The sequence below is a fragment of the Lepidochelys kempii genome, chromosome 8 (genome assembly GCF_965140285.1).
Source record: "Lepidochelys kempii isolate rLepKem1 chromosome 8, rLepKem1.hap1, whole genome shotgun sequence".
Taxonomy (NCBI): domain Eukaryota; kingdom Metazoa; phylum Chordata; order Testudines; family Cheloniidae; genus Lepidochelys; species Lepidochelys kempii.
The window spans coordinates 20,511,667-20,528,333 of record NC_136387.1 but is presented as its reverse complement, the minus strand read 5'-3'; the positions used below and the strand labels follow the sequence as shown (position 1 = coordinate 20,528,333).

At 43.0% G+C, this 16,667-nt stretch overlaps 1 protein-coding gene across 1 annotated transcript; it reads right to left on the bottom strand.

Moving 5' to 3' along the window:
• Positions 1-1,037: 1,037 nt before the first annotated feature.
• Positions 1,038-16,452, bottom strand: STC2 (stanniocalcin 2). Its single transcript, XM_073355777.2, has 4 exons — positions 16,049-16,452; positions 13,467-13,609; positions 10,236-10,447; positions 1,038-4,694 (listed from the first exon to the last, which is right to left on the bottom strand). Exons 1-4 carry the CDS (start codon positions 16,314-16,316, stop codon positions 4,301-4,303), a joined length of 1,017 nt encoding a protein of 338 aa, XP_073211878.1. The 5' UTR covers positions 16,317-16,452; the 3' UTR covers positions 1,038-4,300.
• Positions 16,453-16,667: the final 215 nt, after the last annotated feature.

Genomic DNA, 16,667 nt, shown 5'->3' with positions numbered 1-16,667 from the left:
ACCCTGTTACCCAGCTCTGCCAATGCACCTCAATCCTGACTGCAGCACCAGTCTTGGGTTCCTCTATACAACTTTGGCAACATAACTAAATGCTAATCTGCATCCATCCTGCAGGTCCATTGAGCTTCATCCAGCAGTTAATTCTGTTGAGCAAAACGTGCCAGGGATGTCAAATTGTGGAATGGTTTTTTGATCTAAGTTACTGAGGACTAGGATAAAACCCAACAAGCCTCATGTACCCATTTGATTGCAGCTAGTCTTTGACCCCAAGGCTCCAGAGGTGAAAGATGAATCTGTGAGCACCAATGCATCTCCATACCTGCTTCTCACCCTTCAAGATGAACAGTTTAAAAACATAACTAAGACTGAGCAGGACTCTTTTATCTATACAGTGGTATCACATGTACCTAATTAGCACAACCCTGGAGCCCTTAGGCAAAACTGCCACTGAAATCAATGGGAGCTTAGTTTAAGGACTCCAGAATCAGGCCCTTTATATAATACAATGATGGAGTCAAGATCTGCTGTTTGGCTTTCTCTACTGCAAAAGAGTAAACAAAGAGCCATCTCCTGGCCCCACTCTGAGAGTGTAAAGGGGCCAGAAAACTGGCTTAAAGAGCCAGCTGAAGAGTCCCTCGCTTGCATAGGGAACCCCCAGGTTGCATACCGCTGTTGCAGTCATGTCTACTTCATCTGCTCCTGCTCCCCCGACATAAAGATGTGTTCAGGGAGTAGGAGGGAGGTGGCTGGAGCAAATGGCCCTAGGGCACCCTTCGAGCTGGTGCAAACTAGAACATCCCTGAGGCTGTTCTAACTTGCTCCAGGGTCAAATTAGCCCTCAGGATTGGGGGAAAGGGCTAGCAGGAAATCACTTCCCTCTCCCTTGCTCAGGTAAGTCGAGTGCAGCTCAGGCATACCTGAGGGTCTAGCCCACAGAATGTATCTATGTTGTTTAAAAGCCCAGCTTCAAAGTGGCTTCTTATCTCTTACCAACATAGCTAGAACTGTGTTTAAAAAATAAAAGTAGGAATCTCAGCAAGACTTATTCAAAACATTTATTAGTGTTCCAGGAAAAATAATAGCAGTGTGAAAAGATACAGAGCTTTACCTAAATCCATATGCAATGTTTACAAGCTTATTCAGCTGTAAATTCTACATGAGATAGAACTAGTATGTTTTTCTCCCAGAGAACTGGAATTTAAGGACAGTTTTTTAATTATTATGTTTCAGAACTTCATTTTTAAAGGTAGGACAGTGTTTTTGTGGGGTGATGGGTTATTTATATATTTTCCAGTAGGCATTTTACTTTTTTCAGTTTCTCTTATGGGTGGTTTTTTTCCAGATGCAAAGCTTAAGAGAAACATCCAGACCTTGTTTTTTAAGCTAAATCTCCTTCGCAAGCAGCAGGTTTGGGAGGACTGGTGATCAAAGTATCATAGGGTCTCTAAGGGGACAGTAGATTTCTTTTAAAATTGATTTTACAAAGAATTAAGGCTATGTAGATGTCTTGATAACATACTCTCAGGTAAACACACCCTACTTATTAGACATGAAAGAAGGTTTAACAATAAATAAATGATTTTTGCTGTCAATAACATTATGGAACTGTATAAAATTATATTTACGTTGCTTTAAACAACAACAAAAACATACTAGTGGCATGAATATATACAACACAGGTCATGACATACATTTAAATTACCATAGCCAGCAGTGTTTGGTTTTTAAATGGAGACACTATAATAAATAGAAATGTTAAATATTTACAATAATAGCATATGTGGAATCAGTAGATGAACACAGAAAATCTTCACACACAGAGGAAAAAATGTTATGCCATATACAAAATCCCCTGCCCCCTTGAAACAATAAAGAAATTAACAAGATGGAGGAATATATACTTTTCCTCATGCAGAATGAATGAATAAAAGTAAATTGTATGTATGCTGAGGTGATATGTTGACTAAGACATTCAAGAGTGTATATATATCGCTATATGTTTGGTTCTCATAGATGAATGAGACCTTTAATGAGAGAGAGAGAGAGAGAGACCTTAATGGAGTTAGGCAAGAATATTAACTTGATAGCAAGTCCTTTTTGCTGTCATGGTTCGGTTCTCTTTTTGGTTTCAGCTTGTCCTTTACTATGCCTATGCATCATCATGGGGTAGTGGGATGCTCCTGAGGAGGTCACAGTGAGGGAGACCAAAAACTTTCCTATTGCATCACCAGCAGCAAGACACTTTGTTTTGGGATAGGGAGGGTGTCCTTCAAAGCAAACCATTGGAAGTGGTATATGTGCATGGACATTAGCTAGGGAACTACAGTCCCTCTGAGTTGCACCCTCTGTGTGTATGAGCCACGGGCCACCATTGCCATGATTGGATTGGTCATCTTGTCCACATACTGGAAGGAACTTGCCCACTCCTCAAGGGCTCTTGGCTTGATCCTAGATTCCCTGAGGTCAGATGAGAGTTTTGTCAGAGACTTCAATGGGAGTAGGATCGGGGTCTTTTTTGGTCAAGAGGTTGATGGCTGCATAACGGTGTAACTCTTCAGGTTAATGGTTGTTCTTTGCTCCCTCCCAACCAAGGAGATTTACCCACATGTCTTCTATTAAGAGTAATGCCCAAGATTCTGCTAAGGGATATATGCACAAATCTCCCACTGAAGATACTGGGAGCCGCATACACATATCCAGAAGCAGAATTTGACTCGGTGGGAGTTATGGCTAAATCCCCTGTGTTGCTAATCACCTCCACTTCCACCAAGTGACAAAGATGTAGGTCAGTTCCCTGTGCTAGTTCAGTCTGTACCAAACTGCCTTCCCACCACTGGTGATTTGACTCCAGGCCTCCTGAAGCAAAAGGCCAGTGCTCAGATCCTTGGTGTGATACGGTCTTGCAAGAAAGATCATCCTTCCCCAACAGAGGTTACTAAAGTTCCCACCCCTGCCTGCCTTTAGATACGATAACCAATGTTTTAAGAATAACATCCTAGGATACGTAATTGCAGCAGTGCAAATTGAGGGTCACATTTGTATATGGGGATAAGAAAGGATGCACCCTAGCATCTCACCCTAACTTTAAATCACTCAGGAAGATTAAGCTCTCCAAACCCATCTTATCACTCTGCATTCCACTCACTCTGTAGGGTTTGGAGGTCACTACCCAGTATGCTAGTTTATAAAAAAAAAAAAAAAAGTTAACGATCTCTCACTATCCCATAGTCATTATGCTAGTTTATAAAAAAAAAAAAAAAAGTTAACGATCTCTCACTATCCCATAGTCATTTTTGGCACTTTGATAAATCATGACCTGTGGCCAGATTTAGAACACTGAGTCTCTAGAGCCCTGCAAACTCCATAATGCTGCTTCCAAAGACAATAAAAGGGACAGATCTTCAACAGGCCTCCAAAATACTCCCTAAGCCCACAAAGCTTAAGGACACATCAACTGTTTGTGCCTAAGCCCAACATTTTGGGTTGCCCACAGGTGGGGAAAATGCTGCAGAAAATGCTCCTCTGTGAGCACAGCTGCAGGTTCTGAAAGAGGACATGCCTGGGGACTTTGGAGGTCTGTGGAAAATGTGTTCATTTTGATGCTAAGCAGGTCACAAAACTGGCTACTTAGGCCACTGACATTTTTGAGTAACTGGATAAATAAAGTAAAGTTAAGCAGTGGTTAAAATACATACAAGGGGGCATTTAAGTCGGGTACTGTCACCTAGACAGGAACAATGGCTCAGGACTTAAGAGAAAATGACATAGCTCAAAACAGCAATCTCCCCGTGCAATAAACTGGACATTTATTTACTTAGAGTGTCACAACAGCCCACTCTGAACTCTTACATTCACAGCCCTGGGCAGAGAAGATCCCTTTGGGATTCTGCCATCTGCTTGGAGACTGCCCCCTAAGCATAGCGGAGCTGTGACTGGCCAAAATAAAATCTGGCTGAGCCCTCCCCACATCCCTTTCCCCAACCAAAAGACAATCAAATTGAAAACAATATCCACTTGTTCTGTTGTTTTTAAAAGCGGGGGGGAGGGGGGGAGGATTTAAACATTTTGTCTCACCCATTGGTTATGTAAGTGTCAAATTCTCTGGAGACAATCAATAACCCAGAACCACTGCTCTCCTCTACTAATCTATACACTATCACTGAAGTCCACATATCCCACAATGCCCTGTGCTTGACATCACCCCTCTGAATGGTAAAGGTTTTGGAATGTCCATAGCTAAGAAGATGGACTCAATGGAGGAAGTTTTGGTGTAGGGGGAGGGTTGAGTTGGTGCCTCCTTTCACCTTCGGATGTCGGAGAAATCGGACAGTTCTTCTGCCCGCTCAATGATCCCGTGTGCCCCTTTGGGGCTGTAAGCTCCAGCTTTAACCCGGGGGTGTGTGTTCAAGTGAGCCCTGCCACCTCTCTCTCCTTTGGCAGCTCGTGAGCTCTCCCTGTGGTCAGACTCTGGGTGGACTAGTATGTCCCCACGGCTGGTAGAGGCTTTGGTGGCTTCACCTGTCTTCCTCTCAGGACCCAGTGTGGAGTCGCTGTGCACGACTGAGGTGCAGAAGCTCAGGATGGAGCAGAGGCTTCCCCAGTTCTGTTCACACTGGGTCTGGATGCTTCTGGTGATAGCCTTTTTCACTTCGTCCCCGCACGTGAGGAGGATGTTCACCAGGTCGACATATGGCCTGGAAGTAAATCAAACAGCAGAAGGGGAAGTTAAAAGAGAATCATGTCGCAAGATGCAAGTAGGTTACACATCAGCAAGTGGGTGTGAGGTCACTGTGCCTCATTCTCCTCTTGCTTACTCCAGAGCATCTGCATGGGCAGACTGTGTTTGCCAGCTAGTGGCCAGATGCTATAGAAGACTTAAATGCAGTACAGCCGTTCCCTCACCTGGCAGCCATGCTTTATATCCTACATGTTACTACAACTGAGACTTGAGTCCTTTGGCAGCATCTCCACCAAGTGAACAATAATGTCCCCCCACACAGACCTGGAAGTTGCATTAGGCATGGCTGCTACAGAGACATGGCTAGTTGGGTTAAGACAGGCAACAGATGCAGAATGTTGAATTGTCTACCGGATAGAACAAGGGGGTAGGAGTCAGGAGACCCAGGTTGCTGCATGTTTGGAGTCAATAGTGCTAATGTATTTAAGCACAAAAAAGTGGATGATTACATGGTGTCTAATCAGTCAGTTGCATGATTGGGAACAGCTCACCCATTTGAGGAGTCAAGATGAACTTTGTACCCACTCCCTGTTCTCCCTCCTATCCCCCCCCCGGAACCCGAGTTGATATGGGCTGGAGGGTTGCGTTGATTTGAGGGGTGATGCTTTTGGCTGCCACAAGCACAAAGATTTATTTTTAAATTGAAAATAAATAACATACATGTAGCAGAGGCAGAACTGTCACCAACTGTCCCAGAGATGGACTGCCTCCAGTCCTGCATTTACTCGGGCTATGTCTACACTACAGCTACACTGCGGTAGCACTTCTGGTGAAGACACTCTATGCCGACGGGAGAGAGCTCTCCCATTGGCTTAATAACTCCTGCCTCTGGGAGAAGCTGTAGCTGTGTTGGCGGGAGAAGCTCTCCCACCAACGTAGCGCTGTCCACAATGTAAGTTATACCTAAGTAATTTGGAGCGTAGGCATAGCCTTAGGCTAATGGTGAAATTGTGATTTCAGAGCAGTTCGAGCCAGAAAACACCCATTATATGACTGAATCCAAACCTTGTCAGGGTAGGATACTGCTTCCTGATACTTCTCTAACAGATATTAAATCAGTCCTACACCTGGCCTCTACACACTTTATTCAATTCTACAAATTACTGTCACATGGGAGCCCATATGGGACTCAGCCTTTACTCCTGGGGACTGTAGGAGAGCAAAAGCTGGGACTGAAAACAGAATCTTCGGCTCTCTAGAATAGATGGGATGTGGGGGGCTGAAAAAGGGGGGCTTCTAACTGACCTAGTGGCGATTTATCAGAGCATCACCCTGCTTATGTTTTCAGGGATGGAAGGGGCAAGGTCTCTGGACCCTCCTCAGGGCTGGCAGCAGCAAGGAAATATCCTACAAGGAAAAAGAATAATGAAATTTCTATGTATACACCTGAGCCTCCAAGGGTGAGGAGATAATGTGAGTTTCACCACCAAAAGTCACCGAAGTTAGATGGAGAAAGCAATTAGGTCCCATCTCACCCTAGCCAGACCTGATTGTTCCCCACAGTATATTTTTTAGCGGTTTGTCCTCTTTATTTAGCTGTCCATAGCAGCTAATAACTCAGAGGGAAGCCTCCTGGACACGCCATTCACATAAAAAGGAAATATGCAAACTTGCCCTGAGCTAAGGAGATGTTTTTAGTATCATTAGATACTACAGTCGTGAGCACGGTATAAATACCTAGATAGTGTTTTCTCCAAAACCCTGTCAGCACATCTGCCGCAGACCTAATGCTCTGTGACTATGCATGTTTCATTGCGGTCATCCTTCAGTCTCCTTCCTTCCATCTCCCTCTTAGTCGTCAGCTGAGATAAGGGACCTTAAAAATTAGCCAATTCCCTTCCCATGTGGCCCATCAAGTTCCTAAAATATGTAGCTGATTACAAAAAATTGACTTGCAAAGTCATGCCATTTAATTGTAACACTAGTAGTTACTCATATTATTGTACATAACAGTAACCAAATCTAACGCCTCAGGGCATAAACCAATCACCTGCCTAGGTCAGGGAAGAATTTCCCCACCCACATGAATAGCATTGTGCAACAGGCTAGGGGTTTCTCTGGGTTTTATCACTTTCATTTGCCTTCATCTGAAGCTTCAAGTTTCTGACTCTGCTGGAAGCGGGATCAATAGACCACTGATTTAATTCTATGTAGTCAGGAGACCTGAAGTCCACCTTGAAAGCATAGTTTGTTACCATTTTGAGTTGTCTTATCCAGACTTATTTGGTTCCATTTCTTTGCTAACGGGATCACTAAGGATCTAAACTGTTTCAGAGGAACAGCCGTGTTAGTCTGTATTCACAAAAAGAAAAGGAGTACTTGTGGCACCTTAGAGACTAACCAATTTATTTGAGCATGAGCTTTCGTGAGCTACTTCTGATGAAGTGAGCTGTAGCTCACGAAAGCTCATGCTCAAATAAATTGGTTAGTCTCTAAGGTGCCACAAGTACTCCTTTTCTTTTTGTGATCTAAACTGTGTATCTTCACCCCCACCCAACTGAGGCAGATGGCAAGAAGATTGCCACTCTACGACAAGTGACTCAAAGCCTTTGGGTTAGCCTGAGAGCACAGGCAGAATACTGATCACACTTGGCACCCATCCGCTAACTGGGAAAACTACAGACTGACTATTTTTAATTTGAGTCACATCCTGTGGTGTTGCATTCACATGACACAACATGGCCAGTGAATAGATGATGCCCAGCTTACTTAGCAAAGTGTCAGGGAGGGCAAGTAGAACACTTGTAGGAGCACGCTGGTAAGGCAGTATCACCAAAAGATGCCAACAGAGCAGACAACAGTTCAGCTGTTAGCAGGCAGGCTGGGAGAGCCCAGAAGGGCAACACAGTTAAAAGTCTCTAGTCAAAGGAACCACCTGAATTACAACTTTAGCATCCTCAAGGGTCCCAATTCAGCCTTAGTGTAAGCAGTGGCAGCTCCATTGATTTCAGTGGTGTGCCCAGCCCACTTACACCAGGGTTGAATCTGGCACATGGAGTGGTGCTGATGTCGTCTTCGATGGAGACCAGTTGTACATAGTGCTGGGTGCCAGATGAGCCCTGTACCTGAAGCTATACACTTGAAACAGGCAAAATAGACAGGTAGGGATGAGGAGAGCTAGCAAACCAGGACAGTAGAGTGGATGAAAGTTCCAAGATTTTACTCTGTTGTTAAATTGAATGTCTGGGGATGCAACTTCTTTGAAGGAGGGAGTTTAAGGAATAAAGAATCCATCTTTGGATTCTTGACTAGGGTGGTGGTGGTGGGGTTTTTTTAGTTATTTGGAACGCAACAGGTCCCGGAAGTGCAACTGTTCTGACCATTTTCACCATTGTAATAAAAAAAATAGATCCAAACCTCCATTCCCCCAACCTTCTCCCCAAGAGGTGCCCTTACTGTCCACAAGATGCTATTTAGCTTACACATGAAGAGAAAATGGTGAAAATAATATGGCAAAAGACTGCTCATTTTGGAATAGTACAGGAGGAGGTGGTGAGAATGAGCGTCAATAATGTTTCCTGGTCTAAAGTTTTGTCTTTATCTGAAACAGGAATTGTGAAGGGACAGGACATGGTCTTTAATATGCCTGTCAAATGAGCCAGTGAGAATTTTACTGATTACTCACGGCTCTAAATGAGCTTCGCTGACCTAGCCGGAGGTGTACCCAAAAACTGAGGCCACTTTTGAGAATTCTGGCCTTACCCACTGTGTAAAGTGGGGAACATTGATTCACCTTGGCAAAGCACTCTGGTCTTACAGCACTTTTCATCTATGGAGCTAAAAAGTTTTACTTGTAGACAAGTATCCGCCAATTTACAGCCTGTTAATGCAGCTCCTGAAATGCCAGTGCTGGTGGACAATGTGATGCACTGCTTGCCCTCACTGTCCCCGAAGAAGCCTGGCATGCTGGTGCCTCCACAGCACTCTCATTCCCTACCACCATGGGGATAGAGACCAGAAATGGCAATGCAAAAACGACAGCGAGGACACCAGCCATGCTGTTGATCCTAGCTCCAGGAAGGTCCATGTCCATGGAAGGAATGTTGCTTTCAGTGGGCTGGGTTTACTTTGTTAAACTGTAATTAATGATGGAGTAAATTAGTGTCACAGCTCCACTCTCCTTAAGCGTAACCTGGAGTTTAAGGGTGGGATTTTTATCAGAACCTAAAGGAATTAGGCTGGGATTTTAAGAGTGCAACACTAACATACACTTTGAAAGTTGAACTGGTCATTTCATCGCTCTGTGCCTCAATTTCCCCACCTGTAAAATGGGAATAATGATACTGACCTCCTTGGTAAAGCACTTGGGGATCTTCTGATGAAAAGTGCTATAGACCAGCTGGGTGTTATCATCTGTCGTTGTCTATGGGTTTGGAGGGTTTGGTTATTCGATAGGGAATGAGAAATCATCGGGGTATGGTATGAAGATAGCCAGTGATAATTTTTCTGCCAGCCTGTGGCTGAGCGTCCCTGTTTCTGGGTGCAATTTCCACCTGCGGAAAAGTATTCTCTCATTTTTGCACCAGCAAATTAAGGGTGGGCACAAACCACAGTAGTCTGTGTCTGATTTGTTCCTGCAATTTAGTAGTTTAGATGTGTTATTACTAAGACTTATCCCAGCTATTCATTGCAGGTGTAAACTGTACTCTCAAAAGAGGGGAACTACTGAAAATCTAGACTCTGATGTTCCATTTTGTATGCATTTATGTGCTTAGACATTTCCTTGGCAAGCATATGGGGTGATGTGAATAGGAGTATGGGAGCTTTTCTTCATGAAGGTCTAGTCAGTTTCTCTGACTAACAGCAACAACAAGATACTTTAGGGATATGAATACTTGGGAATTTCATAAAGCAAATCAGAAATGGACTGCAATTAATCTTCATGCAAGATTATGTTGTTTGGATGAGGGGAGAGTATGACATCTGTCATTTCAGTAACAGCTGCAGATACCTGGGGACAATCTATTTATTTATAAAATAGAACTGTGGCATCAAACTATTATTACCTAGTGTAAATACCATCTTGACCACTTCACTTATGTTTTCCCTCTTTCTTCGGTCAGTTAGTTTTCTCTTTTAGAATACAAGATCTTTGGGGCACGAACTGAGCCTTCTTTTTTTTTGGAAAGTGCTTGGCACATTGTGGGTACTTCTGGAAACAAATAATGTCATAACTAAAAAAATCGATCCAACTTCAACACATTTGTTTCCCTCCCATGGTCATGTCTGTGTAAGATAATACTCATCACTTTTGTAAAATATCAACTAGTCTTTGCAGCACCTCTACGAAAAAAGAGTTATCCCCATTTGACAGATGGGAAACTGAGGCAGAATAGTTAAGTGACTTGCTCAAGGACACAATTAGATGGGATGGAACTCAGGATTTCCTGTCTCCTGGGGGAATGAATAAACAACCCAATAGATGACATATATTTTTAGGTGAAATTCTTCCCTCACCCTCACTACAATACTAGGCTCCTTGCACACTCATACTTACTCGTGTTGCAGCAGGTCTTTGAAGTGAATCATATCCACAATGACTTGGACATTCTCCTTGGCGGCAGAGCAGAGGTCGTGTTTCAGGTAGCACTCCCGCTGTAACTGGAACACCATGTCTTTAATGGCAGGGCACTTGCGACTGATGCAGCTGAATTTGTGTCTCAGGGCGTGAGCCTTACACTTCAGAGCATCTTTAATGAAGGATTTTCCCTGAGAAGATAAGAAACGGAGTAGTTCTGTATTTGCGTCCGTTAAGCACATCAGGTGATATTATGCTCAACTAGCCACTCCTCCACATGACAGTGTCAAGGGTTATTAGACTGCTAAGGCTATTTGTTAATGTCTCCCCCGTTTTATTTCTTTGCTCCTAAAGGCCATGTCAGGTTGTCCTGACCTGCCATTCTAGAAAGGCTGGATGCTGTTCCTAGGCTGGTTGTGTCTGGTTTTCTCCATGGTTTCTCCATGGTTATGTGATGCTTTCATTGCCTCCTCTCAGCACTGAGTGCCCTGCCTCTACCACAACCCCTGTCCTTGTTGGTCTAGGAGAGAAAGAAGAGGGTTCATTTCTAAACAACAGAGAGCCCAACTTAATGGACTAAATTCATTCCTGGTCTGTCACCATGGACTACATTGGGCTTACATCACTGATGAGAGTGACCGAATGTGTTTTGAGTCTCCAGGACCACAAAGGGGATATTTACAGTCAGTCATACCAAAACTACCTTTCCTTATCAGTTTGCAAAGTTCACATAGCTCTTATAGAAGCACTCCCTGTCCCCTTAAGGAAACCACTGGCTTCAGTGTTTCCTGTTTCCCTCTCCCTATCCTCACAACAAAAGAGTCCCCAAATCAGTGCTACCAGCCCACTCTCATAAGCCACCCACGATAACATCTCAATGTTTTTGTCTGCTGGAGGGAAGACATTTCAATCTGAAGGCTTCACAAGCAAATATATATGTATTAAAGACAATAAAGGCTATTTAGGCAATGTCCCTAATCATCTTCCATGCTCTCCTCATATTGCTTTACAGAGGAATATTCAAGGCATGCCCATCCCCCATCACTATCCTTTCCTCTTTCCACCATTAGATATTATTGCCAGTCCTACTGTATATGTATGTCACAATTCTCTTGGCAACTATGCTCAGCTTTTCTTCTCTTGTTGAGTGACAGCTGGATGGTAGCAATCCTGTGTTGCCCCATTTTTTATTAGCCTCAGGTTATCCTAGCTGATGGGTGATCAATGGGCCAATTTTTGCTCTCACTGATTCCAGATTTACACCTGTGTAACTCTACTGAGATCAATTGTTACACCAGATTCACACAAATCTGAGAGCAAGACACATGTGCTCCCCACTGATCGAAGTACTGTGTCAAACATCACCGCCGTCCATTCCAAGTGCCAGGTGCACTTCTTTGACCTTGCATTCAGCAACAAATACAGATAACACAGTAGACTTTAACTAAGTACTGTACAGACAGAAGAAATAATGTTTTTTTTTAAAAAAAACAGTCTCACATTTTTGCCATTGGAGAAAAAAAGGGGGATAAGGAAAAGAGAGAATCACACGTGACAAACGGTAGTCATGTCAGATAGGATTCTGGAACTTGTGGTGATAAGGCCAGTAAAAGAAACTGAAGAGAAGAGATTAAAGTCAATGGGAATTACACATGTATATTTTAGAGGACAGTTTGTTCCCATGGATCCCAGTGTTTTTGCATTGCAGTAGAAACAATCTGAATGTAAAATAGCCCCTGTTCTCTTTAAAGATATGAACATGTCCAACGGAGCAATTATTTGCTGGCTTTTATGCAATAATTTCATATATGTGTTCGGTTTTCCCATGGTTTTACTTCCATAAATTTTTTGCTTGTGGATAATATATAATGTATAAAATAAAATAATCTCTAATTATCATTCTCTGGCAGCTGCCTGGAAACTAAGGCTTAGATTTTCAAAGATGCCCAGAGGATCTGGACACACAGTTCCCATCAATTTTAATGGACATCCAGATCCTTTATGTATCTTTGCAAATCTCAGCCTAAAATCTCCAGCACAGGGGAATTTGTTTTCTGCTAGGTCTGGTCCCATGGCCCAACTAAATAGAACAGCTGGATCTGCAAGACAGTTCTGCTTTCTACTATGCTGTGTAAAGTGCCATTAGCCTACAGCTGGGTGACATCAGTAAAGTTATGCTGTAAACTGCACGCGTCAAGCCAAATGCCGCTGGCCCGTCGTAATGTTCTCTTCTCTCCACACTGAAATGGGAGAGTAGGTTTACGAGACATAATAACAGGATGCTTCAATGATGCCTAAATTGTCTGGGGAGAAAATGAAGGAGACAAACTTAATACCGCATACTGCCTAAAGAATGTATTTTATTGTCAGTGTTTGAGCCAAAGGACTATTTGAATACAGCAGCTTTTGGAGATGCCTGTGCTAGTTGTGTGTAGTTCTTGAAAATAATTTAACAAGCTCACATTGGATAAAATTTTCAGACATGCCTAAGTGACTTGAAAATGGGACTTAGGCTCCTAAGTCACTTAGATGGTTTGGAAAAGTGTATCCATCAACCCGCTTGAATTAATTTGATCAGATTTGCATAGGGAATGCTTAAGTGTGATTCTTCAGTTGAGATATAGAGATATTTTTATCATCATATATGCATATGTCACTTAAGCAATAAAATGATACATACACAATACTGACTGTGTCTCGAAGAATTTACAGTATTTCAGCCTATTGGCAGAATGCCCATTTGTGTCAATAGGATCAATCCTACAGTCCTTAATGAATGCAGCATGAGTTTTGTCTGAGTGAGGACTGCAGGATCCATTCATGGCATCATCACCATTCCATTTTTGTTATCACAGGCCCACTAGGAAAAAATTCTTAGGTGGAGGTACAGTTTGGTAGGAAACAGAATGTCTGTAGCATAAGACAACTTAAACATAATGCATATGTTATTCTGTTCTTGGGGCTTGATACAGCACCATTCAAGTCAATGGAAGTTTTTCCATTGAATTGAATGGGAGCAGAAAGAATCAAGCCCTTGGTTGTACGCATCCAATTCTCAATAAAGGAAATGGGAGTTGGGCATGTGGAAGAGCAGATCTGGTCCTTAATTAAAGACTTATTTTAAAGATGTATTTAAAAAAAATCATTAAATTAAATATAGCACCTTCTAAACATATACTTCTGGGCATTTCACCCTTTTTTTTGGGTTACCTGGGCATCAAATTTTCCAGCGTTGTGTAGGAAAGTCATGCAGATCTCATGTAAGCCTCGGATCTCACAAGAGTTGTTTTCAAAGCATTCAAACACTCCACATCCCACATCGCCAGCATTAACCAGGCAGTGCTGGATTTCAGCTAAAATGACCATTGATTATGGTTAATTTGTACAAATATTCATAGATGGGGGGGGGGGGGGAGAAGAGTTATTTTGCTAAGATCATCAGTTCAAAAGAAAAAGCACATGAGACAACAGTTCCTGTACTCACCGCATATCCACTTTTTGCAGAAATTAGGCCAACATTTTTATGCATTTTGTTATGAATATGAGATCCAAAAAGTAAATGCCAAATTCACTCCACTTACATCGTAGCCATAGTCACTTGAAAATATCTAATGTTGTTTCATTCTTTCAGAGCATATGATGGGCTAGATCTACAATTCCTACTCTCGCAAAGTCCCTCCTTAACTTAAATGGGAATTTTGCCTGAGTGAGAACTACAGGATCAGGCTAGAATTTGTTTTGTCTAGTACTCTGAACTAGTGTCTGGTGATTATCACACCACTATTTTCTGATCCTTGGGGGCCCCAATCCTGCTGTCTTTGAAGTCAATGTCAAAACTCCCACTAATTTTCAATGGGGGACAGAGCCCCTTGTTGCATGAGCCCTTTCCCCGCCACCCTCAATACTATCCAAAAATTCAGATTATTTGAATGCAACAGTCAAATAGAACTTTCAGCCACATGCATAGTGAATCTGTTATTTTTTCCTTCTAAACTTTATACAATATTGAAGCAAATAATATTGCTTCAGACATTGGACGGACACCTTCAAATAAAAATCTTAACAAGGCAGCTCCTTGCCCATCCTTAAAAAAATGTTGCCAAAAGGAAGGTGGTTGGTGAGAAGCTTAAGGATAAAGTCAAATAGGGGCAGCTTTTAGAGTAGAACTGAGGATGCTAAGAATTTGTTGTACTCATTTACGAGTGGCACCTTTAATTAAAGCTCACTTTTGGGATGTAGCCCTCTCTAAACCACAGCATGCTTTTAAAACATCTGCAGCCTTCCCCCTTGACATGTTGCCATCTGAAATCCCTCACAGCAACTTTCCTTTTAATTTTAATCCACTTAGGACAAAAAGGAGATAAAACTGTTGATGTAAAGTGCTGAGTGAGGAGACAATGTAATGTCTCTTAATAGATCACAAAAAGAAAATTAATATGTGCAAACACCCTGTAATAACGACACAGACAATGTCTTCAGAGTTTGTGTTCAGGTAGAAAGAAAGGCTATGAGATGCGGAGAGGGAGCGAAAAGACGGGGGAGGGCAGGAAAAGCCACATGGGGCTTTGCAGTTACAAAACCCAGGGGAGCTGGAAATCAGTTAATCAGTGTGACCCGGCATTCTGTTATTCCCATGTGGAAAGCTGCAGATGCAGAGGCACACAAAACGAAAAGGGGTCTCTTTGTCAAGCGTTGTGTAACTGCATCTTGGGTTTTTTTGGGTCTGGAAGCCCAGCTGTAGTGCTTCTGTTGGCATTTGGATGCAGACGGTTCTCGGATCACATGTCCTGGCTTCCAGTTTGCTGAGAATTGCACAGAGCCGTGATTCACATGTGGCAGTCCCTAATGGGCATTCGTGCATTCCGGCTCGTGTGTGTGTTTAAACAAGGCTTGCAGCATTGAGACAGTTAAAAAAAAAAAAAAAAAAAGTAAGAGAGAACGAGAAAAGTGTACAGCTTCTTCGCGCTCTTTCCATGCTTGGGAAAAGATCCAATAGAGTGCACGCCTCGGTTCTTTCTACTAGGCAGATAATACACTAGGAGGGATGAGAAGAGAAACCCCATGGCCAATTGCATCATTACTTGGTTCTCTGCGCAAGAGAAGGAGGCAGCAGCTCTAGTAATTTTCAGTCACGTTCCCCCCCCCTCCACGTTTTAACTGTGTACTTAGCATAGAGAAACCTTCTCTTTCAGACAAAATCTAAACCTCTGCTCAAACAGCATCTCCTGGATTAGAAATCGCCTGCGTCTGACCTGCTGGAGTTTCTTGTTTGCCTACAGAATGACTGGCTTATTTACAATTAAAGGACTGAACTGGACTGACTTGCAACGTGCAAGGACGGCCATGGCACTTTCCTGGTTCGGTGCCACAAGTAACTATAGTCTTAAACAAAAATCGCGTCTTCACCATTTATGATCACGTGGAATAACTTTCCAGTTGCCGCTAAATTGATATCTATAAGGATTTCATCATTGTTTAGCAGAGATTAAATGCAGCGGGCTCCTTGTCTCTGCGATTCAAAGGACAGCACGTGCTTGGCTAGCTGGCGCTTTAAAGGTAATTAGGAGTGAACACTTATTTCCTCCTGATTTATGTTTGACAGTCACACGCAAAAAAATAAATGTCATTATGCACGTCTAGTTATCCACTACTCTGTAAATACAACAGAAAGACACGTCCATTTCACTACAACTACTTCCTTATTGAACAATATGTAACATGCAGTTTGTTTGCATTTGAGTTTAATTAGACCTGCCTCTTCAAGCATTCCCCCCACTTTTTAGATCACATACCTGTATTTTGCAAAGACAGCCGCCCTTTTTGTTGAGGGGCTCTCTCTTGGGGACCTTCCGGCGGATTGGTGGCTTCTGTGCCCAAAACTGGATCAAAGCTTGCAAATACCAACGCCAGGGTCACTAATTTACTTAACAGCTCTGCACACATGGTCCTGGTTGCAACCCCACACTGGAGACCTTGGTGGGTTTCCCACCTCTGTTTCTTTTCAAAGGGTGTATAAATGGAGGCTACTGCTCTTCTTGTCATCTGCTGGCTGGATAGCATGTGATCAGGGCTGGTGCAAGTGCTGAAAGTGGCCAGAAAGGGAAAGGATGGTGCCTCAAATATCCCTGGAAGCTCTGGTGTCACTTGAATGAAGGAGTCGAGCAGGTGTTGTCCACCAGCCCGACCAATAGGAGCCCTGTCCCCCTGTGACAACACGCGTAGTGGGCGGCGCTCGTTCTAAACTACTACACGTCGCGGAACAAAATGTGAGGAAACTTGCATCAGCAGGTTGCAAACTGCACAATAATGATCCTGAGCAACCAGGAGCATGTAAACGCAGGAACAGACTGCGGTTAGAATCTTGCTTCTCGGAAGGAACAGCTCAGCCATTGCAGGTTATGAAGCAACACC